Raw genomic sequence first — 21,707 nt, forward strand, 5'->3', positions numbered from 1 at the left:
AAACATGTCCCTCCTATATTCTTAAAACCCTCTTCTTCCATCTCTTTTCAGTGCCTTCCTTTCGAAATACATTTCAGTTACAACTTTCGTCTGTTGTGGTTTCATAGTAAAATGTTTACAGAACATTGCTTGTTCATTATTTACAACCAATTACCAATTAAGACGGATTACTATCAAGTAATAATCATTATGAAGAGTAGAAGTTTTTTCACGGTTTGTTATTATTGTTACTATCATGAGTAGAAGTAGAAGTAGTATTAGTATGCGATCGATAATATCATCACTATCGTCATCACTGTCATAATTATCATGACAACTGAAATTGAATCAACAATATTACCTGATTTCTGATCTTCCTAACGAGCATGCTAGGGGGAAGTACAGTTGTAGACCTCAAGTGCTCCTCATATGAGTCGCGCAGTCAACTAAACAAAACTGATTTTTGTGGATTTGTTAATTGTTTTGCAGTCTTGTTTGTGTGTTTGCAAAGATTGTCCAAGATAATGCAGAATGCATGCATGACATTACCATCATGCTCGGTCGGAATACCTTTCTAATAGAAACACAATATCTTATCAAAACGTGTATGCAATCGATTTAAATGAAAATACGCATTCAATTGATATTCATGCAACAAACCTCCCACTAAGCATTTCGCATATCCCCGTATAAGATCAAGCTAGCACAAGACATGAGTAAGTGCTGTGGTGTGTGCGCATGCTTTCTTCATGCAGTACGGAAATCATCTTTGGAAGATGAACTTTCTGCTCCTCTTTGTCATCATGCTTTGTGCAAAGACAATGTGGGAAGGCATCTACCACCAGACAGTGCATCATTGGAAGGCAGTGCTGAAGATGGGCCAGGCTGAGATGAGGTTGTGCTATTTGTTAGCACTGTGATGCTAGCGGTGGATGGCAGGCGACGAACAGGCAAATCAGCTGGGGATTGTGGGTAGTTGAATTGGTGCAGCGAATCGACGGGTGTGGTCCTTGACGATCTACGGGTTAATGCCGTCCGGGAAGTAGGCACTGCTTTGTTCGTCCAGCCATTCCGCGTCGAAGATGTGCGAAGACTTGTGTGAGGTTGAGACGTTGCGTCCTGGGTCGTATCACTGATCTGTGATTGCATTGTGCGTGTGTGCATTAAGACGGCTGGATTTCTTCCAGCATGTTTCGTGTAACCACCCAACCAACTACCTTTTATACTACCTTTGGGACTTACATCCTGATGATAATCGTTGATTTGCATTTGCCGCGCTGTGAGGCTAGGATTACTATCGGTAATGGCCTTTTTAGTAGTCCTAAAACTATCTCCACTTACTTTAAACCCTGTGCTAGGACCTAGCTTTCCCGAAATATCGACCGATTTAGTGGTCTGCGGAAATTGATCTGTTACTCTACCCGTAGCAGAATAATCTATAAAACCCTCTCTGAGCGTTGCACCTTTCATTGTTGAACTGCTTTCAGCTGCATTTGAAATGGTAAACGTCCTGAGTGACGACTTTACGGATGTGGGGGCGAGCGTTGTCGTTTTCGAGATCTCGGCGTCGATGGCGTTGAAGGACTCTGTATGTTGTCTAGTGGTGAACAGACTCTCCGTAGTGATGCTATGCTGACCGGTCGTGGACGTCGACGATATCGTCTTTGGCGAAAAGTCCATGAACGCCGGAAGCTGGACATCGAAGTCGGGTGCTTCCGTTGCGCAGGCACAAGACACAAGGGCGTTAGATTCCACCCCACATCGGTCAAAATGCCAACATCTTTGCCGAGTGTTGAACACCATTTTCTGCCGATGTAATCTACAGAAAACGAAAGAGATATTGCAGATATATCTTGTCAGTTTTACCTAAAACAGAACATTGACGTACACATAATTGCACATCCAATTAAGAGCCAAAACATAGTCACGCTTTTGACTGATTTGATGATGCTGCACACGATGCTTGCATATTATAGTAAGGATAAATACATAAAATTCATAGTATACAAATACCTTGCCTTGAGAATTTCTGGTTAAAACTATGGTCAGAGGTGACTCCAGAGTAATACTATTCACTGGGGAGCACAGCTCAGAAGTGAATAGCACTTTTGGAGGCACCGAGGCACCAATAGTTTTAACCAGAAACTCGAAATTAGGCAGCGTATATTTTGTTTTACATTTTGGATCAAAAACATATAAACAAAGATGGAGAAAATGTTAGGCGAGAAGTCATGTAATGGATGCGATGTTGTAGATGACTGGGTGGGTTAAGCATCGAATTGACCATTGGTGGTATGTACCCGTTTTGGCATCTAAATTTGTTTTGTTTGTTCGAGGTTCTCTTCGAATCTTACAATTATATACGGCAACGGGTTTAGCAGTGAAAAGAAGGGATAAGTAAATATTTGATATTCACAACCCATAAATTTCATGAGCTCTCCACGCTAAATAAAGAAAGAAAGGAAAAAAGACCCCCGCTTAAAATCATCTTCTTAAGTGTGAGCATACGTCAAACTGAATATGGAGATCTACATCGCAAATTGTCGGACAACAAAATAACTGAGAGAGCAATAATCTCTCAGTGTTGCACAATTCTACTCCCAGGCCACTTCACGACGCACTCAGGAAAACTGTTTCCAGCGGAGCAGCAGTCACTTTTCCCCTAAACGTGTTCTTGGAGGAATTGCCAATTTATGAATTATTCATCCAAGTGAATGGTTACTGCGAGGCGCTGAGCGCGTCTAGACGCCAATATCCATTACCATAGATTCCAATAGGGCTATCAGCATATGACCACACAAAAAAATAGAAAAAAAGAAGCAAATCTGAAGATGAACTTGATGCACGAATATATCGAATTTCTGGGTAGAAATCTTTTGTTTGTAGCTTGCTTTTTCTTGATGGTACGAGCGTCTGCGTGGTTGACGTCGATGATGTCATAATTTATGCACATCCATGGTGAAGTACTTGAAATTCTGCCTCTAATGTTTGTGAGAGATGCATTTCCATCAGTTATTGTTATCTAAAATATATGATGTCCGAAGAGCACCATCCAACATGCTTGTATCTGTGACTCATTTAATATCATCTTCCTACACGTTATAATATTTTATGACAAAGTGATAATCAATATTAAAATAACAATAATGATAAATCAGTAACTGAGCAAATGGAGAATAAGGAACGAAAACATAATGATCCGAGAGGATACTCGGATCACCTAAATATTGTGGGTTACGTGAAGGCAGCAATATCAGTAGAACAAAATTCATCAGAGAAAATTTTAGGAAAATCAGACAATATTGATTAAGAATTTTGCATTATTAAAGTTTTGGTGTCGTCATTGCTGGATGAGAAGACTACTACGGTTCCTGACGCCACGGATGAGCAACAATATGAAGAAAATATAAGGATAATTCCACGAAATTTCATTTTTATGAAAAGTACATACTCCATCGACTTGTTACTGGCAAAATTATGATAGGGGTAATATTATTCGTTAGATTAGGCCATGATATCGTCATCTCACATGAACCTCCAGTTGGCTGATCAAATATGGAATACTCGTAGTCTTTTTCTTTTAATAATACTGCTGTCTTATACTGGAATTTCTGTTGCAAAGTCACCTGCGCAAAATGTGCGAGCAATGTGATGTGGAAGATATAAGTCCTCCTTGAATTCACGTTAACAAGGATCATGTATCATAAAGAAAATTTGTTTGTGCAATTGAAAAGGATTATAGATATGAGTCCATGACATCATTACCTGATCTAATTTGCAACTCTGGATTTGTGACTGTGAATAGTATAAATTCTGTTTTAAAAAATGCAAAAGTTCCATGTCTTTCTTATCTTATATTCCCTATGAAGTAACAGACTGTTGTAACAGTTTGTCTTTTATTTTGATACGTGTCAATCCGGTCAAGTTTTTATGGAATGGATTTTCACTTCAAGAAATAAAGATGTCATCCAATTTGGTAAGCTCGTATGCCACGTAGAGGTCAATTGGCCCAGATAATGAGCATAATTTAACCCTCGAAGAGTCTTGACATTAGTTATTATTAAAACGTAAAAGGAAAAACAAACCTCTATGAAAGAAAATGTTATTGAAGTTGATAGAAGTAGGCGAATACAAGTGAGCTCTATATAGACCTAAGGTATCAGGGATGGATCATAGAGTAAGTTAATTGTCTTAGAGCAATATTAGATATTTCTACTCATTATTTTCAATTTTTATTTTCCTTTGCCGAGCAATTTTATCGTCAAGAGGAAAGGTGTAACATGAGCAAACACACACAGAGAGAAAGAGAGGGAGAGAGAGAGAGAGAGAGAGAGAGAGAGAGACAGAAACATATCGGTATGAGATGATACTAGCAGAAATGCAATGAAAGGATCACTGCGTTACAACAAGAATCTTCCTTATTCATACTCATGTGATTATCAGATAATAAGAAATCCATGTTTTTCTCTCGATTACTTCTCGAGTAAGAGTCAGGAGAAATGGTTCATGTTCTTGCTTGTAAGAAGGAAAGATGAAACGACAGATAGACAGACAGATAGATAGATGGATTAGATAGATGGATTAGATAGATAGATAGAGAAATAGATAGATAGATAGATAGACAGATAGATAGATAGATAGATAGATAAATAGATAGATAGATAGATAGACAGATAGATAGATAGATAGATAGATTAATAGATAGATAGATAGACAGACAGATAGATAGATAGATAGATAGCTGGATAGATAGATAGGTAGATAGATGGCTGGATAGATAGATAGCCGGATAGATAGATAGATAGATAGATAGGTAAATAGATGGATTAGATAAATAGATAGATAGATAGATAGATAGATAGATAGATAGATAGATAGATAGACAGTCAGATAGATAGATAGATAGCTGGATAGATAGATAGATAGATAGCTGGATAGATAGATAGATAGATAGATGGATAGATGAATAGATGGATAGATATATAGATAGATAGATAGATAGATAGATAGATAGAGGGGGAAGAGAAATTGTATAGGTGGGATAGAGATGAGATGAGAGGAGGGGGAGAGGTGGAGAGAGGGAGAGTGAGAGAGAGACTTTGAAGTTTGATAGTGTTCTCTCTTCTCCGATTTGCGGACCATCTATCTCAGCTAACGAGTTCTGAACTCTTCTGGCACACATCGATTAGACTTGTCTCGCAAATTTTACTCCCTATCGTCACGTCGGTACGTGAAAGGAAAAGACCTTTACAAGTTTGCAGATGGGATCCAAGGTTGATTCTCAAAAAATGAGGCGGTCAACATAGCAACGGAAATTGAGCGGGGAACATGTGATTACCAACACCTTCGAGATTAGCATAAATTATTTGCTCGAAACCCACTTGATCTGCAGACAAGCATCAAGACCCCGCCCATACAAATGCCTGTAAAAGATACGTGCGCATAAACAAACAAACAAACAAATACACACACGCACACAGATATGCACACATTTTTTATTATTTCCATTTGTGCACATACAGAGTTTACACACTTATTCATATCATTATGTTTATGCGTTTGTAGTGATGAGTAAGTCAGTTTGTATATTCTCTCCACCTCATTATGAATAAATACATTTACACTGATAATACAGGCAAAATATTGCTTGACTATTCATTGACACAATGCCATGCTTCGAGTGTAGTCAGAACATGAAAATGAATAGAAGATAGATAATTTAGATGTACGTCGAAATATTTTTTCTAATACATTTTGAACATCGCCGTAGTGACGAATATGGTAATGGTGCCATACCATGCTAAAAAGATGCTCTTTCTTGAAGACCGTGTTTCAGAGCTTGACGTTTATCAGAACATGTCTGATCGTTGCGATTCTGACTTTAATGTCCATCGGATGGAAATACCTCCGTATATGGGCAACCCTTTAACGTTCAAACGAAATCATCGTCTGAAGAAATGTGAGCAATTTGTGAAAACGAAGAACAGTGCGACATTTCAGGATCGAGCACGGGGGGAAAGACCGAACCGGATACACTAAATGACACACGTTTCCACCGCAAAAACAGATTGGCCTTTCATTGCAGAGAAATAGCTGATGGCATTTTGGCGGTCCCTCCCATGAATAAGTAATGTGAGGGGGAAAGGGTAATAAGTCCACTCAAATTAAACGACGTGTTGACTCCCCATAGTGAAACGAGATTTCGTTGAATTGGTCGGAACGTTCCCCGACAAATGTCAAGACTGATGGAAGGGTATAACAATTTGTTTATTGGGAATAAGATGCAGACAATTTATCATGGAGGAGGAAATGAGAAGATGAGGTGTCGAAGCAAGTGATGGAAATTGTGTCATGCATGAGACTGGAGACATGGAGATGCGGACAACAATTAAGAATGTCCGATCAAATTTCGTAATTATTAGAGGTTTGAGGAAACGCAGGTAATCAATCAATAAGTCCAAGCCAGAGAACTTAAAATTATGACTACGTGGAGTTTTTGTTTTAATGTGTATACTTACTACAAATTATGACATGCCCCTGTCACTATACCATATGTCCTCCCCCCCCCCCAAAAAAAACAACAACATTACGACGGATCCGTCCGCAATGATAACTTTAAAAATAGTGAATCAATCCAAATACAATTTCAAGGTATGAAACTATAACTTATTATCCGCGTCTTGTAGAAACCAGTATCCGATTTGCTTCAGTGGTCAAAGGGAAATTAGGATTTTTGTAGAGCATGTATATCATATTGGAAGTTATCAATGCAATAACCCGATTGTATTTTTTTTTTTTTGGGGGGGGGGGGGGGGGAAACACACTGTATACTGACTTTTACAGCAAGAGCTGCTATCTTGCAAAGTCTGAAAATCTGCAATCCCGTAATCAAATAGAATTATTTAAAATACAGCACAGCAATAGCGTTAGACCGTGATCTCGAAGGCAAGAATACTTGTTCTATTGAAATGTATTATTTCGAAGATTTTATTTTTACTCATTGCCACTCATTCTCATTCGTTTTGTATGCTTTTAAAGGGATCGAAAAGACGGTTAAAGACTCGAACGTTTACAAACAGCCATCTTTGAATAAATAGATTCACAATCACATGGTTTCGCGATGTCAACATCAAGTGCCGTGAGAATGGAACTGATCTCTCTAAAGAGTGGAGTTAATCTCTCCACTTAGCCTGGATTGGCCCGTCATATATTTCTGTTGCCGATCTGTTTGGACTCGTAATATCTTTTCTCTCTCTCCTCTGTCTCTCTGTCCTACATATCTATATATCTATATATCTATATATATATATATATATATATATATATATATATATATGAAGACACGTGACGCGTTGAACATTTTGTGCAATCAGTGAAAGTTGCTGGACGCTAATGATACATTACAATCTCTTCCTTTCATATTTGATTGAAATCCTTATATTACATAATATGCATTCTAAATATGTGTGTGCGTGCGTGCGTGTGTGTGTGTGTGTGTATATATATATTATAATGCAAACATAGCTATGTGTATCATGTCTGCAAATAAAAAACGGGATTTTAAAGTTAAAGATCAATTTCGCATCCTGATCTTTTGATAAAACGGGGCCCAGAAATGCGAATACTAGCCTTATTTGTTGTTTTGTTTCTTAAAGATATGCGCTTCCCCGGCAGGATGGAGCGTTTTAATGTCATTTCCGGTTTTTCACATTGACAAAATATATACATAATACATATATATTCACATGTATTTATACACATACATTAATTTTACGCACATTATTTATGTACGTAAAATAGCTGTGTCTTCAAATCACCTTTTCCTCACACACGTCACTCATGATTGTGATTGTTCGAGGGTATGTTTGTTTCACGACAGGCACGAGACAGAACATCTGCGTTCATAGCAGTGAGTCACTTAACCTCAATTTAGCACACACCCGGTCATGCAAACTCGTCGATGGGTCTGTATGAGACATGAACATATTTTTAACCGACGAGACCCAGAGAGCGACAAGAAACTGCTGGTTTATGGGTTGACTGTGTGGGCAAATTTTTGTTTTATTTCCAAGTTTTGCAAAGCACTTCAACTATTCTAAATTGAGATGATGTATTCATCCAAGAAAGACCTGTACAGGGTCATAGCATGATATTCCTATTTATATCAAATAAGTGATTCAAGTTTAACTCTGCGGACTTCTGTAGGACTATCACAAAGAATTCATTTTCCGGATTAGTCGGAATACAATCCCCCCCCCCCCCTCCCAAAGAAAAAAAGAAAAGAAATGAACAATAAAATGATCGAAAAAAGGAAAACAAATGAAATGAACGCAGAGCAAAGAACATTCAAGCAAAGCCAAGCAAAATAAAACTTAATCAAAACAAAATATTTTGATATGTTTTGTCATAAAACTTTGGATCCTCTTTCAAAATCAATGTATAGTTTAGCAAGAGTAAAGTATCGGGGAAATACGAGCGAAATTGGCATAATGATAAGAAAGTTGAATCTGTTTGGTACTATGGATAACTTCATTATGGACTTGATGAGCACAATGGATGCGTTAATTATAATATCCGTGGTGTCAACCAAATCTATATTCCTTTTTTGTACTTTAGGAACCAAACAGCCGTTTAAGACGTCTTAAGGGCTTTTCTGGTATTTTTGTAGCGAAATTAACACTTTTTTAAATCAAATGAGTTAATTTCATTTTAGATACCGACGGAGTGGTGCTTACTAAAAACAGAATCATGAAGGCAAATAAAGTAAAACTAGTGGCACTCTAAACTGATCAGTTTTTATGAGATGTGTGATCACTAGTACTGCGATCTTTGGGCGTTAATTAGCTGACGATGTGTCTGCTCTGTTTTCTTACAGCTGAGAGATAAATCATTTGACACGACTCTGCTTGCAGTGCCAATACCTTTATTGCCAACTGGGACTCAACGCACTGTGACGCAAATAAATTTTGTAGATAATATTCGGCTCAGTTACCATGGCAACCTAGCTGGTAAAGCCAAGTGTAAACTGTCGCTTGTATTCGAAGGGGAAGGCGTTGTTGACGCCCAGAGAGCAGAATTTGCGGAGTTTGTCTTGCATAATTACATCTGCCTCAGTGCCATGACATCTGATACTGGTATACAGCCCCATGGTAGGTCATTTGCATCGCACAGTTTAGCACAGTTTGCATGTATAGGATTCACTGTTGAACCGAGGGAACTACGCCCATATCGATCTTCGTTCATTCTATAACACGTCTCTGCTTTTTCCAGCTACCCGTCTACTGTGTGATAGCTGTATGTAAAACATATAAGTACAGAATTGGTCTGGCAAATATTTACTTGTCTCATAAATAACCACCAAGGCGCCGTGTGCAATGAATGTAATCGTGAATAATTACGACGTCGGAGATGGCGACTAGCAATAGGCAAATTTCCTATCAATGTTCAATTTTTTGGATCTTTTTACTTTGAGCATAAAACGCCGTTCTATCCATTTGTACAAATCGAATGCACTTCATTGACTAATGGACTCTTATTCACATGTTTTACCGGTAGATGTTGCTATGTCAGGCAGTCTCGGGCAAGCTTTTCTGGTTGCCAAGCAACCTTTGTCACAAAGGAACGCATTAAAAAAAATGATGAATGTGTTACTAAAATGGCCTATTTGCTCATGTTTATACTGAAAAGTAGGGACCGTTTAACCTTGAGATTCTTCTGAAGAGAATATTTCTCCTGTATATTACTGGGGTACTACTGATGCATGGATACGTACACACGTAATTATGAACACGACATTGCGCTCACGCCACCGACGAAATTTCTCTTTCGCTCATATACGCTGATGGTATTTTCGAACAGTTTTGAGTTTGCTTCATAAATATATTTCACTGGATATGCCAACATGCTTCATTTTTTTTCGTATTGTATTCAGGGTTTAGAAGCAATTGCGGCGAGCATCCTTCGAGTTGGTCTTGTATTTATTTTGCACCTATAGTTAGCACATTACTTTACATATATCATGAATGGAGATATAGAATTGTATTTCAAGATAGTTTCGTCTATTGTGTTGTAAGTTATTCTGGGACCATCTGTCTAGTCAAGCTCTGCATTTCCAATTTCATATGATATTCATATATTCTTTACACCCAATTTGAACTGTTCCTTTACATTCAATTTGACATTGTATTTTCCCTTATATGTTTTCTTTATACAATCGTAACCGATAATCTGTATTTATGCCAGAACAATTCATGGTTATGACATAATATCGTCAAATTTTGTTATACATTGTAATGAAAACGGAATGCAGAAATAAACTGAACTGCACTGAACGTAAATTCACACGCACGTGTGACACCGATAACACAATTGCTCGGATACCAGTTCTCGAGTTCATGGCAGGCCGACATAATATGACTTGCTTTAACCAAGGAATGATCAGACTCGTGTCTGGTAACTCCTTTTGCTTTAATCAAATTCTAACGGCACACCAAGGAGGTACTAGGCAAGCTTGCCTAGTACCTCCTTGGGCACACTAAGAGTGGGGTTTAAAGCGTGTAGACGAATGCTGACCAAAGTTTCTGAGGCATCTACGCTATTTGCTTTGTAAGGCAGAGGGACTCCTGGAGCGGACAAACCATTTTGCCCAGTGCTATCCGGCTTCGCTATACAGACAATTCCCAGCCGAGACTGTTGACTGTGTGAAGTTACTATAATGTATAATAGTATTGCTTTTGCCAACCCAAGGCAAACCTGACTTTTAGGGATATTTGATATTTCGAAGCGTAAAAGTAAATATGTTATACAGCGAAGAGCTACTGATCCATTGGGGTGGACCTCCTGGGACCCCGCATCGCCTTTCATCATACAATCAATGTCCCTTGGATGCACCACGCGGTTGCCTTGGCAGCATTAGAGTTCGGAGTCATTGATGCAGCAGGGTCCCGCTGGCATTGTGGTTAGGATACCGCGAACGAAACCCCTGTGGGGTGACCATCATGCCTCTAGGATGGACCCCCTATGGGACGGGTCCTATACATTTGTTTAGGGTGGCGTCACACTGTCTCGAAGTTGACATAAGATGGCAATACAATTATGAAATGTTCAATATCGTGCGAAGTCAGTCCCAATCATGGTCAACAGCTAGTCCATAACCCAAGCCAAGTACAGAAGGCCATTTTACACGATTTCACCCGAACCACACACGAATGCTTCAGTACGAAGATGTGACTCTTTGTCAAGAAGTTTACCCGAAGGATACAGATACAAATACAAGGAGATTTCGAGAACGCTCACGAAGATGCTGCTGGAGCCTGTGAAACCCCACCGACGGCTGTATGACGGCTGAAGATGCCCTTCTGAATGACCCGATGTTTCTACGATCAGAGCCGAATTTGAACATTTTCGTTCACTATGTGTCCATCTTTGCTCAACCTGTATTTCGGGATTGTGTGACGCCTGCTTCTGTATAATGGCACTTGTGCTGGCGTCACGATCGAATCACGAGCGTGACAGTCAGGACTCCGGATGAGATGCGCAGAGATGGACTCAGGTGATGGTGTACCCGCACACACTGATTGATCGCACAGCTTGAAAGCGAACACCTTTATGGCGTGTAGCCTTCGTGACTGTCATGATGGGATCTCAGAAAAATCGCTAAGAGTTCGAGGCAACTTCAAGACACCATCGTTACCCACAGAACTGCGTGCTTTCCGCCAAATCAATCGCCGGATTTCCGGCGGATAGTGTGAGTTCAGACTCGTTGGCGTCAGTCTACGGAGCAACACAGACGCCACAGCAAGAATGCACAGAAGCTACCTTTTTTTGAAATGTCAGGCTACCAACAACACACCTAGTGATTTTGACTTCGTTTGTGAGGCACTGACAAATTGATGCCTTCAACCTATAAACATATATATGGGCCTATAAGGTATCTGGGCTTGACACTAACTCGCAGTAACAGACGTTCCTACAAAAAAATTAAAATCATAGTTTGTTTAGCTACCTATTATGCTGCGACATACAACTCTTCTCAATGTGGAACAAGGTGTAGCCTACAGTTCTAAAAAGTGTTAACCACAGATCAAATTTTACACGAATCGTCTACCCCATAAGGCATTCTGCTTAGTAATGATACATCCGCTTATAGCACCCACGGTATCACTATATCATGGATATCACGCCAGAGCTCACGTTTGAGCAGATGATACCCATGATTCAATTATAGTGGTAATGTGTTCACTCATGGCACGAGGGAATTTAACCTTTTTTTCTGTAACTTCTTTTTCTCTTCTCACAGTCGACGATAGATTATCGCAGAATGATTGAAGATGAGTGACAGACAGATTTACAGTTTGATTAATAACTTGACTGTATCCCCTTGAACAAGCCTTTAAAAAAGTGAATTCAAAGCGAAAACAAAAATACAGTATGGTTAAATCAAGACTTTCACTTTGGCAGGAAGTAAAGAAGCATTAATAAGGAAAATGACGAGGATATCTGAAACGAAAATAGATGATGACTATACGAAGATGGAATGCAGACTTGTGGTGCGACATTTACGTTCAAAAAATAATGATTGTTATTTCATTCAATCGTGATGATACTTATACTTTTATTATTATCATCATTGCTATTATTATTGTTATCCGTTATTGCTTTTATCATCTGGTCTTATTCAATTAGCGCGATTTTATAATGACATTCCGTTGCATCAGAGAAAGTAGTATCAGTAGTACTAGAAGATAGTAATAGCGGGAGAGTAGGAAGTATGAAGAATTTATATGGGGATGTAGTAGTAATCCTGGTAGTAACGTACAAATATCAGCAGAAGTAGTAGAAGTGTGGTGAAATTCATTTCACTATCAAGCAGCGATAAACAGTAATAACGAAGCAGTGAAAGCGGTAGGTAGTGAGAGAATGCGTATTTCTCGCTCTCATAACAGGCGGGAGGAGCATGAACAGTTGACACACTAATGAGGATCCCTGCATGTCTCCACTAAGCACTGAGCCAGAGATAACATACTCCTGAAAAGACAAAGCTCCGTAAAGACAGCAGGACAAATGCCATTTTTAGGCCACGTCCTCACTCATGCTTTCCTCTCATATGCCCTTCTTCTTCGCACAATGTCGTCCGCGGCTTCATAATGATATTCGCGCCACTTTATAACGTGCAATATCTCAGCTTTGACATAGATAATATTACGTTTTCATAAACAGGATAGCAACCTCCTCGCACGTAATGAATTTTTGGGATGAAGAGAATTTGGCGAGATGCCACTGGGATGACAACAGCCTCGCAGAAGTATGAAGACAAAAATATACTAATAAAAATCTGAAAGTGGGAGGAAGGTGAAGAATAAAATGGTATAGATGGAAAGAAAGATGCATGGATAGAAGAAAAGGTAAATGAATAAATGGGGTGGATATAGCATAAAGAAAGAAGGAGCAATATTGTGTGTGTGTGTGTGTGTGTGTGTGTGTGTGTGTGTGTGTGTGTGTATGTGTGTGTGTGTGTGTGTGTGTGTGATATAAAATATAAACATCTGCTCTGGAGTGACAATGATGAACCAGCTACACGAGAGAAAGACACATCATCGACAAACAGATGGTGGAAGTGAGATAGATAGGTATAGAGAGATCGGTTAATGGCTGGACGAATGAAGACAAAACAAGACCGAGTGTCTAGGCCTTCTGACGTTACCTCTGACCGTGACACTATGTTGTTGCCGCCCTGCACTGAGGGCAGCTACCAAGCGCATACCTCTTCAGTGAGTCTTATAAGGAGGGAGGGGTAGGGAGGGGTTGGTCTAGTCATTGGCATGGTGCTTCAAAATGTTCTATTGCACTGCACATAACCTGGAGTGTAGTGACAAAAGCTTACTATACAGAATAGCAAAGGGACTATCAGTCTCGCAGCCTGGCCTCTGATGCGTGTATGTGCTCCGCTATCCATCTTGAGGCCCATAATACGAGGAGCAAAACGTAAGCACACATACATGCACAGAAATAAATGTGTAAGTCACCATACACTGTCATGCATGAATTCGTACATTTGGAGTACTCACAGGTCAAAATACCAAGAGTATGGAGTATATACCCGTTTCAGGTTGATTTCTTCATCCTAGAAGTAGTGAAAGATGGATGGAAGAACACTCTTCTCCTCTCAGTCACTAAGGAAAATATATACAATAATGATTATATCCCTATACTACTTGTGCATTCTATATCTATATCTATATACTATAGTAATATATGATATAATCATATTATTTGTATCATATATCTATAATTACATACATAATATACTACATATATCTATGCATGTGCGTATGTGTGTGTGTATGTGTGTGTGTGTGTGTGTGTGTGTGTGTGTGTGTGTGTGTGTGAGCTCCATATCGTCGAAAGTTGCATGAAATAGTGTATACGGATTACAACAGAGTAAGTTTGTGCACGAAACAAATTCGACGAAATTAGTCATTGCAGTTTATGTCATGTGCATGTTTTGCCTGCCCGGCTGTCAAATTCAATCTATAACCATTCGATACAGTACATCCCACCTTATCATCATCGTCTCAGATTAAATTCCTTTGTCAGTATCCTAATAAATGAGAGAACCTGACATTATGGGCAAATAAATAGACTGAAGAACTGAATGAAACAACAACGACCGCATCACACTGTATCAAACCTCGACAAGCATCTATTCCGTTTTTGTATTACTGTTCCTATTGAAAACCAAACACGAAAGACATGATTTGGTTGTTTTCTTTTACACGATTCATAAAACGTTGCGATGGACAATACCTGTTTTACACACAAAAAAAGTGCAGCAGTAAACTTATTCCTGAAAATGAAGAGCTCTTGCTATTCAGAGATGGGTTTTCTTTTATAAGGCATAGAGAAATTGATTTTTAACATAATATTTTTATTCTATAAGTGCTGTTTATGTCCTGATGAAATACACGCAACTGACAAAACAACCTTCTACATCTGCTTCTACAAATTGCGTTGATTTGTTTTGGCCTTCTTAAATGTCACGAGGGGGATATCACGAGTCTGGTGTAAGTTTGACTTTTTCAAACATTTGGCTCGAAGAACTGCCTATACACCTCCGGACTTCGACATAGATACTGTAGTAGAGACCTTGTAAACAAAAACAAAATATATACGTTTCATTTTGGTGAAATGCCCAGCGGGTAAAATGCCCTGCGGGTGAATTTCGCTGGGGGTCACTGCCCCGTAAGGACGACCCTATACGAAGTACAAAGGTATGGTGTAGCTCTCAAAAATGTAGACGGAATGAATCAACATAATCGACGAACATATAGCAGACTGTCATTAACTTTGGCAGCGGGGGTTGGGTGTGTTAAACTACGTCACATGTTATTGATGAGCGGAAAAGAGCCAATGCGTAGTTTGGAAATAAATGCCAAACGAGAAAGAAGCATGACAAAGTCATTCAGGTTATGCCTCTGTTTATATGTCTAGATGCATCAAGCGTGGATTCGTATTTCAAGTGACGATCAATGTAAGCAGTTAATATTCGTAGACAACCTGTCGATTACAATATTTGTGCTTTGAAAGAATGTCCGAATTAGTGAGATTTTGGAAATTTATGTGTCATTACGTTGATATACCACGGATGTACACGTACAAATGTATGTACCTTATCGAGATTTGCATGCGCAGCACAATTATGTCCAATCACACTCAACATAGACCCTGAGAACTGAGAAAGGTACTTCTACACTAGAGACACGGAAGTTAAAAGATATAGATGTTGGTTGTTGGTGCGCATGTGGGTACAGTAAGTTGAGTGGGAGGGACGCATCGGAGAATGGTGACAGCGCGCGATGTTTTTTAACACATTGTATGAAAGCTCTCGTCCTTCCTGTACCAGTTAACACAGGTATTGGGTCAAGAATCAAGTGTGCCCAATTATTGATCGTTTCCTGTTTTTCCCGTTCGAAAGTGAAGAAGGAAAGCGACAGACGTTTTTTTTTTCCCCTTTTCTGAACATTGTGACTTCCCCTCACGACCGCCATTGCAGGCGTCATTCTAGATCGGGATGCAGCGGGTAAGCATTGGATGACATTTGTTGTTGATGTTGTTGTTTTCGCCAGCGAGCTGAAAATGGGTTGGTGATCAATAAATTGCTACACAGGCAAAATTATGAGAAAGAGGACTATCTACCGTCATCTGTGTCGCAAATTAGAGTGAGATATGTATTTTGTTGTACAGAACTGACGGTCATATCATCATTGTTGCGCCATTATGACAAGTAACAATACTAATGTAAATTATTTCATCTACTGTCATCAATTCTATGGGGGTAAAAATGAATTTTTGAAAAGTTGCAGTAGTCGTTGTTTAGCTTCTACGTACCAGTGACGAGGTCAGTTTTCCTCGTGGATTTGTTCCTTGGTGCATTATCTAATCTACGCATGTCACTCATTAGCCGCGGGCCATCTTGGTTATTAGGTGCCTCGGTGATCGTGCCTGCTCCTCAAGAATGCGTTCAATTATATGTTAAGTTAGCATGACGACAGTGATCTATGCGCTAGTCAGGGAGAGGCGACTGGAATGACTTCACTCTCAAAATCTGCGTTTGTTTTCAGGAAATCCAGAAAATTCATTCAACCTTTTTTTCTGTCCTTATGGGATTATACCACTGGTATTAGGCACTGACTATATATCGGCACAGGAAAGGGATTTGTGCAATTTCTGGAATGCATTCATTAAATCCCTAATACCGAGAGAGCAGTGGGTTTGTTTTTGTTTTTGTTCTGTTTTTCTAAATCTGTTCCTTTCACTCGTTTTGATTAATGAGGCAATACCTGCAACGTTGCCAAGTCTCATTCACATCAAGCATCCTTAAATAAGCCCGCTAATGACATGGTTTTTGAGAAGTATAGTTTGAGCATGATACTGGACGCATCCATGATGAGCAAAATGTCTTGCTTATAATATTCTCTGTTTCAGACATCGTATACACATCCGAAGGTATACATTCATTCAGTAGGTGCAATGTGTGTGTTCTACATTTGACATCGAATGATGGCTTATAACGTTTGTCAACACAATACTAATGTCGACTAAAACGTTGTCTGAACACAATAAGTTAAGGATTAGTTTTAAAGTAAATGAAACTCAAAGAAGGGGTTCGAAAATATGGGCTCATGGTCTGATGGCAGAATGAAGGGACATCTCATCTTGCAATTAATGCTCTCAGATGTACGTTAATACCACGGCAACGATGGTTTTAAAGCCATAAGTAAGTGATGAATTGCATCCTGTATTATCACGCAAGCTAATGCTCTCAATGAAAATGACAACAAATTGTGAGAACTGTGTTCATACCCCCTGTCAAAACTGCGGATAGTGCTTTGGAATAATAACAAAAGTCAATCTGAGTTAAACGTTAATAGAAAATCAGAGGACTTACAAACATAATATTTGCGATTGCTTTGGTATGATGGAGTGAATATGAAGCAAGCAATTTTAGCCAAGTCTCATGACCAGGAAGAAACCCCAAACATATAGTGATCCAATCGAATTGTACCGCACTGAACGTTCCAATAGCGATAATACAAACTGACTCCCCATTCCTGACATAATTATGATATAATTATAGGGCCTATTCATCACAGATCGCTAACGAAACCGATCGTAGACGAATATAGACAACCCATTGAACCATCACAACATTCGGTGAAATAGTTCTTGTCTCCTTGATGTGTGGTATAACTGTATAAGAAAGGCAACCAGCCGGAGCATCAACATGACATAATTGGTGCCATTAAATCACTTTAGGTCGGTTTTCTAAGGTATTCACATTCATTGATCTCCACTACCCGCCTGCACATATTGTAGGCCTATAGATTGCAATGATATGGAACTAGTTTGCATGCAGTAGCTGTTGCCATGGGAAAGCCTGGGACACACATGGTGCATAGTTCCCTATAGAAGGAACACATTGTCCCACAGTGTGTTCACAATGTGTTTATTTATAGTGTGTTCACATAGTAAAGCTTTGTTTCACACTGTGAATTGATGAATCACATTGTATTCACACTTTAAAACACTCGAATTTAACAGTGTGAAGAGATTTCACACTGCGTTCACACTGTGTTCACACCTTGTTCACACTGTGACTCTCACACTGTTGGACACTTCGTTCTTTCCAGCAGGGTTGTCTGAACAACCTCACGGGTATACATAAAAAACATCATGTTTGCAACTCAGTTTCTCATTTCCCGGTTTAAATCCTGTCTCATTCTTAACAAAACGATGCTGACCATTTTCGGCAACCTCGAAGGTCCCTGTCAAGTCCCAAATCTTGAGAATTTATTAACAACAAACGCCTTCGAAAGAGGCCGTCAAAGTAAACGTGAAAAGGCCGCCCCAACTCGTATAAATAGATAAAAATACCATGACATACGGAAGTGTCGGAAGATCAAAGAAGAAGAAGAAGACCAAGAAAATAAGAAGAAGAAGAAGAAGAAGAAGAAGAAGAAGGAGAAAGAGAAAAACAAAAATGAGGCAAACATGTGTACGCCACTAACGCATGCTCTCGTCACTTCTGATACACTCACCCAGCCGAGGGGAGGGTCAGGAAGGGTACACATCGGATGATGTGGAAGGTGAGATGCTATCTTCCTCGCAATAACCTTTTAATAATATAGGGGAGCTTTGAGGCTGCAATCCCCATGGATAAACTTACACCCGAATATTGGAAACGTTTCTTGCGAAAATATCTACGGACATATTTTGTATCTGGTGTGACATTAGTTGCCCGTGACACGGGTTTAAGCAAAATATTCCAACGTGTGTGGTGTACAAGGCGGAACCGTTCTATACGTTAACGTGTACACACTGACTCAGAATAAACGTGGTTTAGCAACGCTCCTTGTTAAGCTGAAACCTCTGTATAACACTCCTTTTTTCTTTTGATCCACGTTCCTTTTCCTCAGACATGATATGACCAAAAAATAATTTCATTTCATTATGTTTTTTCGAATTTAAACTTTATCCAGGAAGAGCGTGTAATTCGCACTTAGTTTTGTTCATCTCATATCACACGAGACACTTATAGATTAATTGTAACCACTGTAGCATGTTCGTAAGGATTTTGAGATAACGTGTATATCTTTATGCAATATTTCGACGGGTAATATACTAGATACCAATTTCAAACAAAAGAGCTTGCGACCGTCTTAGGATATATACGATTTTCGCAAAAAAAATGTACAGTGTATAGATAAAATAGTGAATCTTTGTCAAATCAAATGACACCACTACAGACCACATAAACACAGCATGGAATATCAAATGAATCATTTTCATACAGTCATGAAGAACGTATGTACATGCACACATTATTGTAATACAACATACACACAACATATTCCTTTCAGGCAATTAATCCTGGTTTGTAAACTCAGATAGAGTCGTATAGAAGGACGACGTGGGTAACTCAAAGCTACCCTAACGATGATATAATTACTTGTAGTGTTTCCGACTGCGTAATTTCGGAGAGAAGAAAATCATTTATAAAATTATTTGACTGTTTATCAAGACAAACACCCCCTGTTGTTTTGCTACTCTTATATATATACATACAAAGTACTTGGAGTAATTATCTTATTAGCATTGTCCCGGTTGTGTGCGTGTGTGTGTGTGTGTGTGTGTGTGGTCCTAGATAGGCTTAGATATCTCCAATACGATATTCTTGCGAATCTGTATACAGCGCCTCTTTCATTATCATGGAATTGATAATAGTGTATTAATGATAAATGATAATCATGACCTTCATCGCCATTATATCGCATTCATAACAATACTGACAATATCAATCATGATAGCAAAAGTAATGGTGTAACCTACAACATCGCCCTCTTCTCACTTTTATTGAGAGTATTGGAGTATTGAGAGATCGTCTGATAACGTAGAGCGTGGTGAAGTGAATACACAAATGATTATGTCTAACAAGCTTTTTCCGAAGAGGTTGCATAACTGGAGTGATATGAATGCATCTCTATCCGTGTTAGGTTACACCATAACCTATATACTCGTGCTTAAAAAGCGTATGATTGAGAAAGGGAAATAATTTTTGCGGGCTTATTTCCACGGTTTCTTTCTAAAGCACTCCAGCAATTATTGTCTACCAGCAGTACTTCGGCTATACGCGATTAGTGTCACAGAGATGTGCACGCTTTACACGCCCCAATTCCTTTCATTCCTTTGGGAAGGTCAATCTAGATGGAGAAAATTAAAGAAATACTCACACGTACTCCTTGTGAAATTCTTCAGCTGTTGGCCAGAAGAAGATTTTTTCATCCCTTTGAAGTATCGTCTGCCATCGACTAAAGCGAGAGCGCGCTGTCGCCTCACCAAGAAAACAAACTTCTGCTTACGGCAAAAATCTACAGCTAAGTAGACAGTAGCAGACCGTTCATCAAATTTGTACTTTCAATTTGACCATGATCCCGTGTACGAGTTGTTCCATTGACAGGCTAATTCCAGCAGTAGAAGCCGAGATGGATCTTCACCCTCCACTCGTTTGCCCTTCGCTCACTCTTCGTATGTGTCACTGAGGATCTCTTTCCCAAATTGATGACCGCCTCATTTGAAGCAAGGCGCGGGATCCCCTTTTCTGGTACACCAGGTTCTTTTTCATCCTTCCTTTCACGACCCGTAGCGATTGACTAGTGTGTCTACACACCACGCGTGCGCCATCGTCGGATGCTGGATAGAGAGCTCTGCGCGCGCGGTTGAGCTTTCGGTCGTCTGCCACTTTCTATCCCTCTCTCTCTCATCTAGCTTTTCCTCTCTCCTCTAACGATGGTGCGATGTATGTGATGAGTAAGTGAAGCACGCCGCAGGCATGAGTAAGCAAGCAAACACGGTCAGCAAAGGATTTCCTTAAAGGTGGAGTCAGCCATTGTATACGAAGGCCAAGGTGTACTGTGCAATGTATATAATATATAAATATATATGTATATGTATAATATATATATATATATATATATATATATATATATATATATATAATTATAATGTATGCATCCATATATATTTATCAGATATATATATGTATATGTATATAAAACATACATAAAATTGAAAAAAAAAAACATTTACAAAACAGACTGAAAAAATGAATAAAAAATACACCATGATACGAGTAATCGCGTAAAAATTGGCAGGTATGATAAAGTTATGATAAACCTGTGTTATATGATAAAAATGTGTTTGTTGTTTTTGTGTGCGTATGTATGTTTGTATGTATGTTTTAAATCATATACACGTAATCATGATATTTATATATCATGCACATATATATATATATATATATATATTACACCTTAGCATAATTTGGTTAAAGGTGGTGAGTCTCCAATTATACTCACTGGCTTGAAATCTGAATCATGAGAAAGAAAGTTTCAAACAACACATAAAATCTGAATCATGTATTGACTTCACAGTGAATATTTTGGGCCACTCGGCTATAATGATAATACCGTAAGAAAATTTAGCTTCTCTTTTCTCCACAGCTTGTGTATATGAGAAGAATTTGCAAGAGAGAAAAGGAGAAAGGGGAGTGAGGGGGAAAAACATACACACACCTTCACGTTCTGACGTGTATGACATGACGTGTATGCTTACATCATTTACAGTAACAGAAATGCATTTTTCTCACTTGCATAGTTTTGACAGCGAAACCA

The 21,707-nt window shown here is 39.0% G+C and overlaps 1 protein-coding gene across 1 annotated transcript in view; it reads right to left on the reverse strand.

Annotated features, from left to right (window-relative positions):
- The window catches only part of LOC139726432 (uncharacterized), a 35,073-nt gene extending 14,414 nt beyond the window's left edge, over positions 1–20,659 (reverse strand). The window contains exons 1-2 of the mRNA XM_071637391.1: positions 20,268–20,659; positions 1,443–1,798 (exon numbers count right to left, since the gene is read on the reverse strand). Of these exons, the coding sequence (XP_071493492.1) occupies positions 1,443–1,782 (340 nt within the window). The 5' untranslated portion in view covers positions 1,783–1,798; positions 20,268–20,659. The remainder of the gene's footprint in view (positions 1–1,442; positions 1,799–20,267) is intronic.
- Positions 20,660–21,707: the final 1,048 nt, after the last annotated feature.

The sequence above is a fragment of the Diadema antillarum genome, unplaced genomic scaffold, assembly GCF_040938485.1.
Source record: "Diadema antillarum isolate AM-2024a unplaced genomic scaffold, OU_Dant_1.0 seq00000083_RagTag, whole genome shotgun sequence".
NCBI classification, from domain to species: domain Eukaryota; kingdom Metazoa; phylum Echinodermata; class Echinoidea; order Diadematoida; family Diadematidae; genus Diadema; species Diadema antillarum.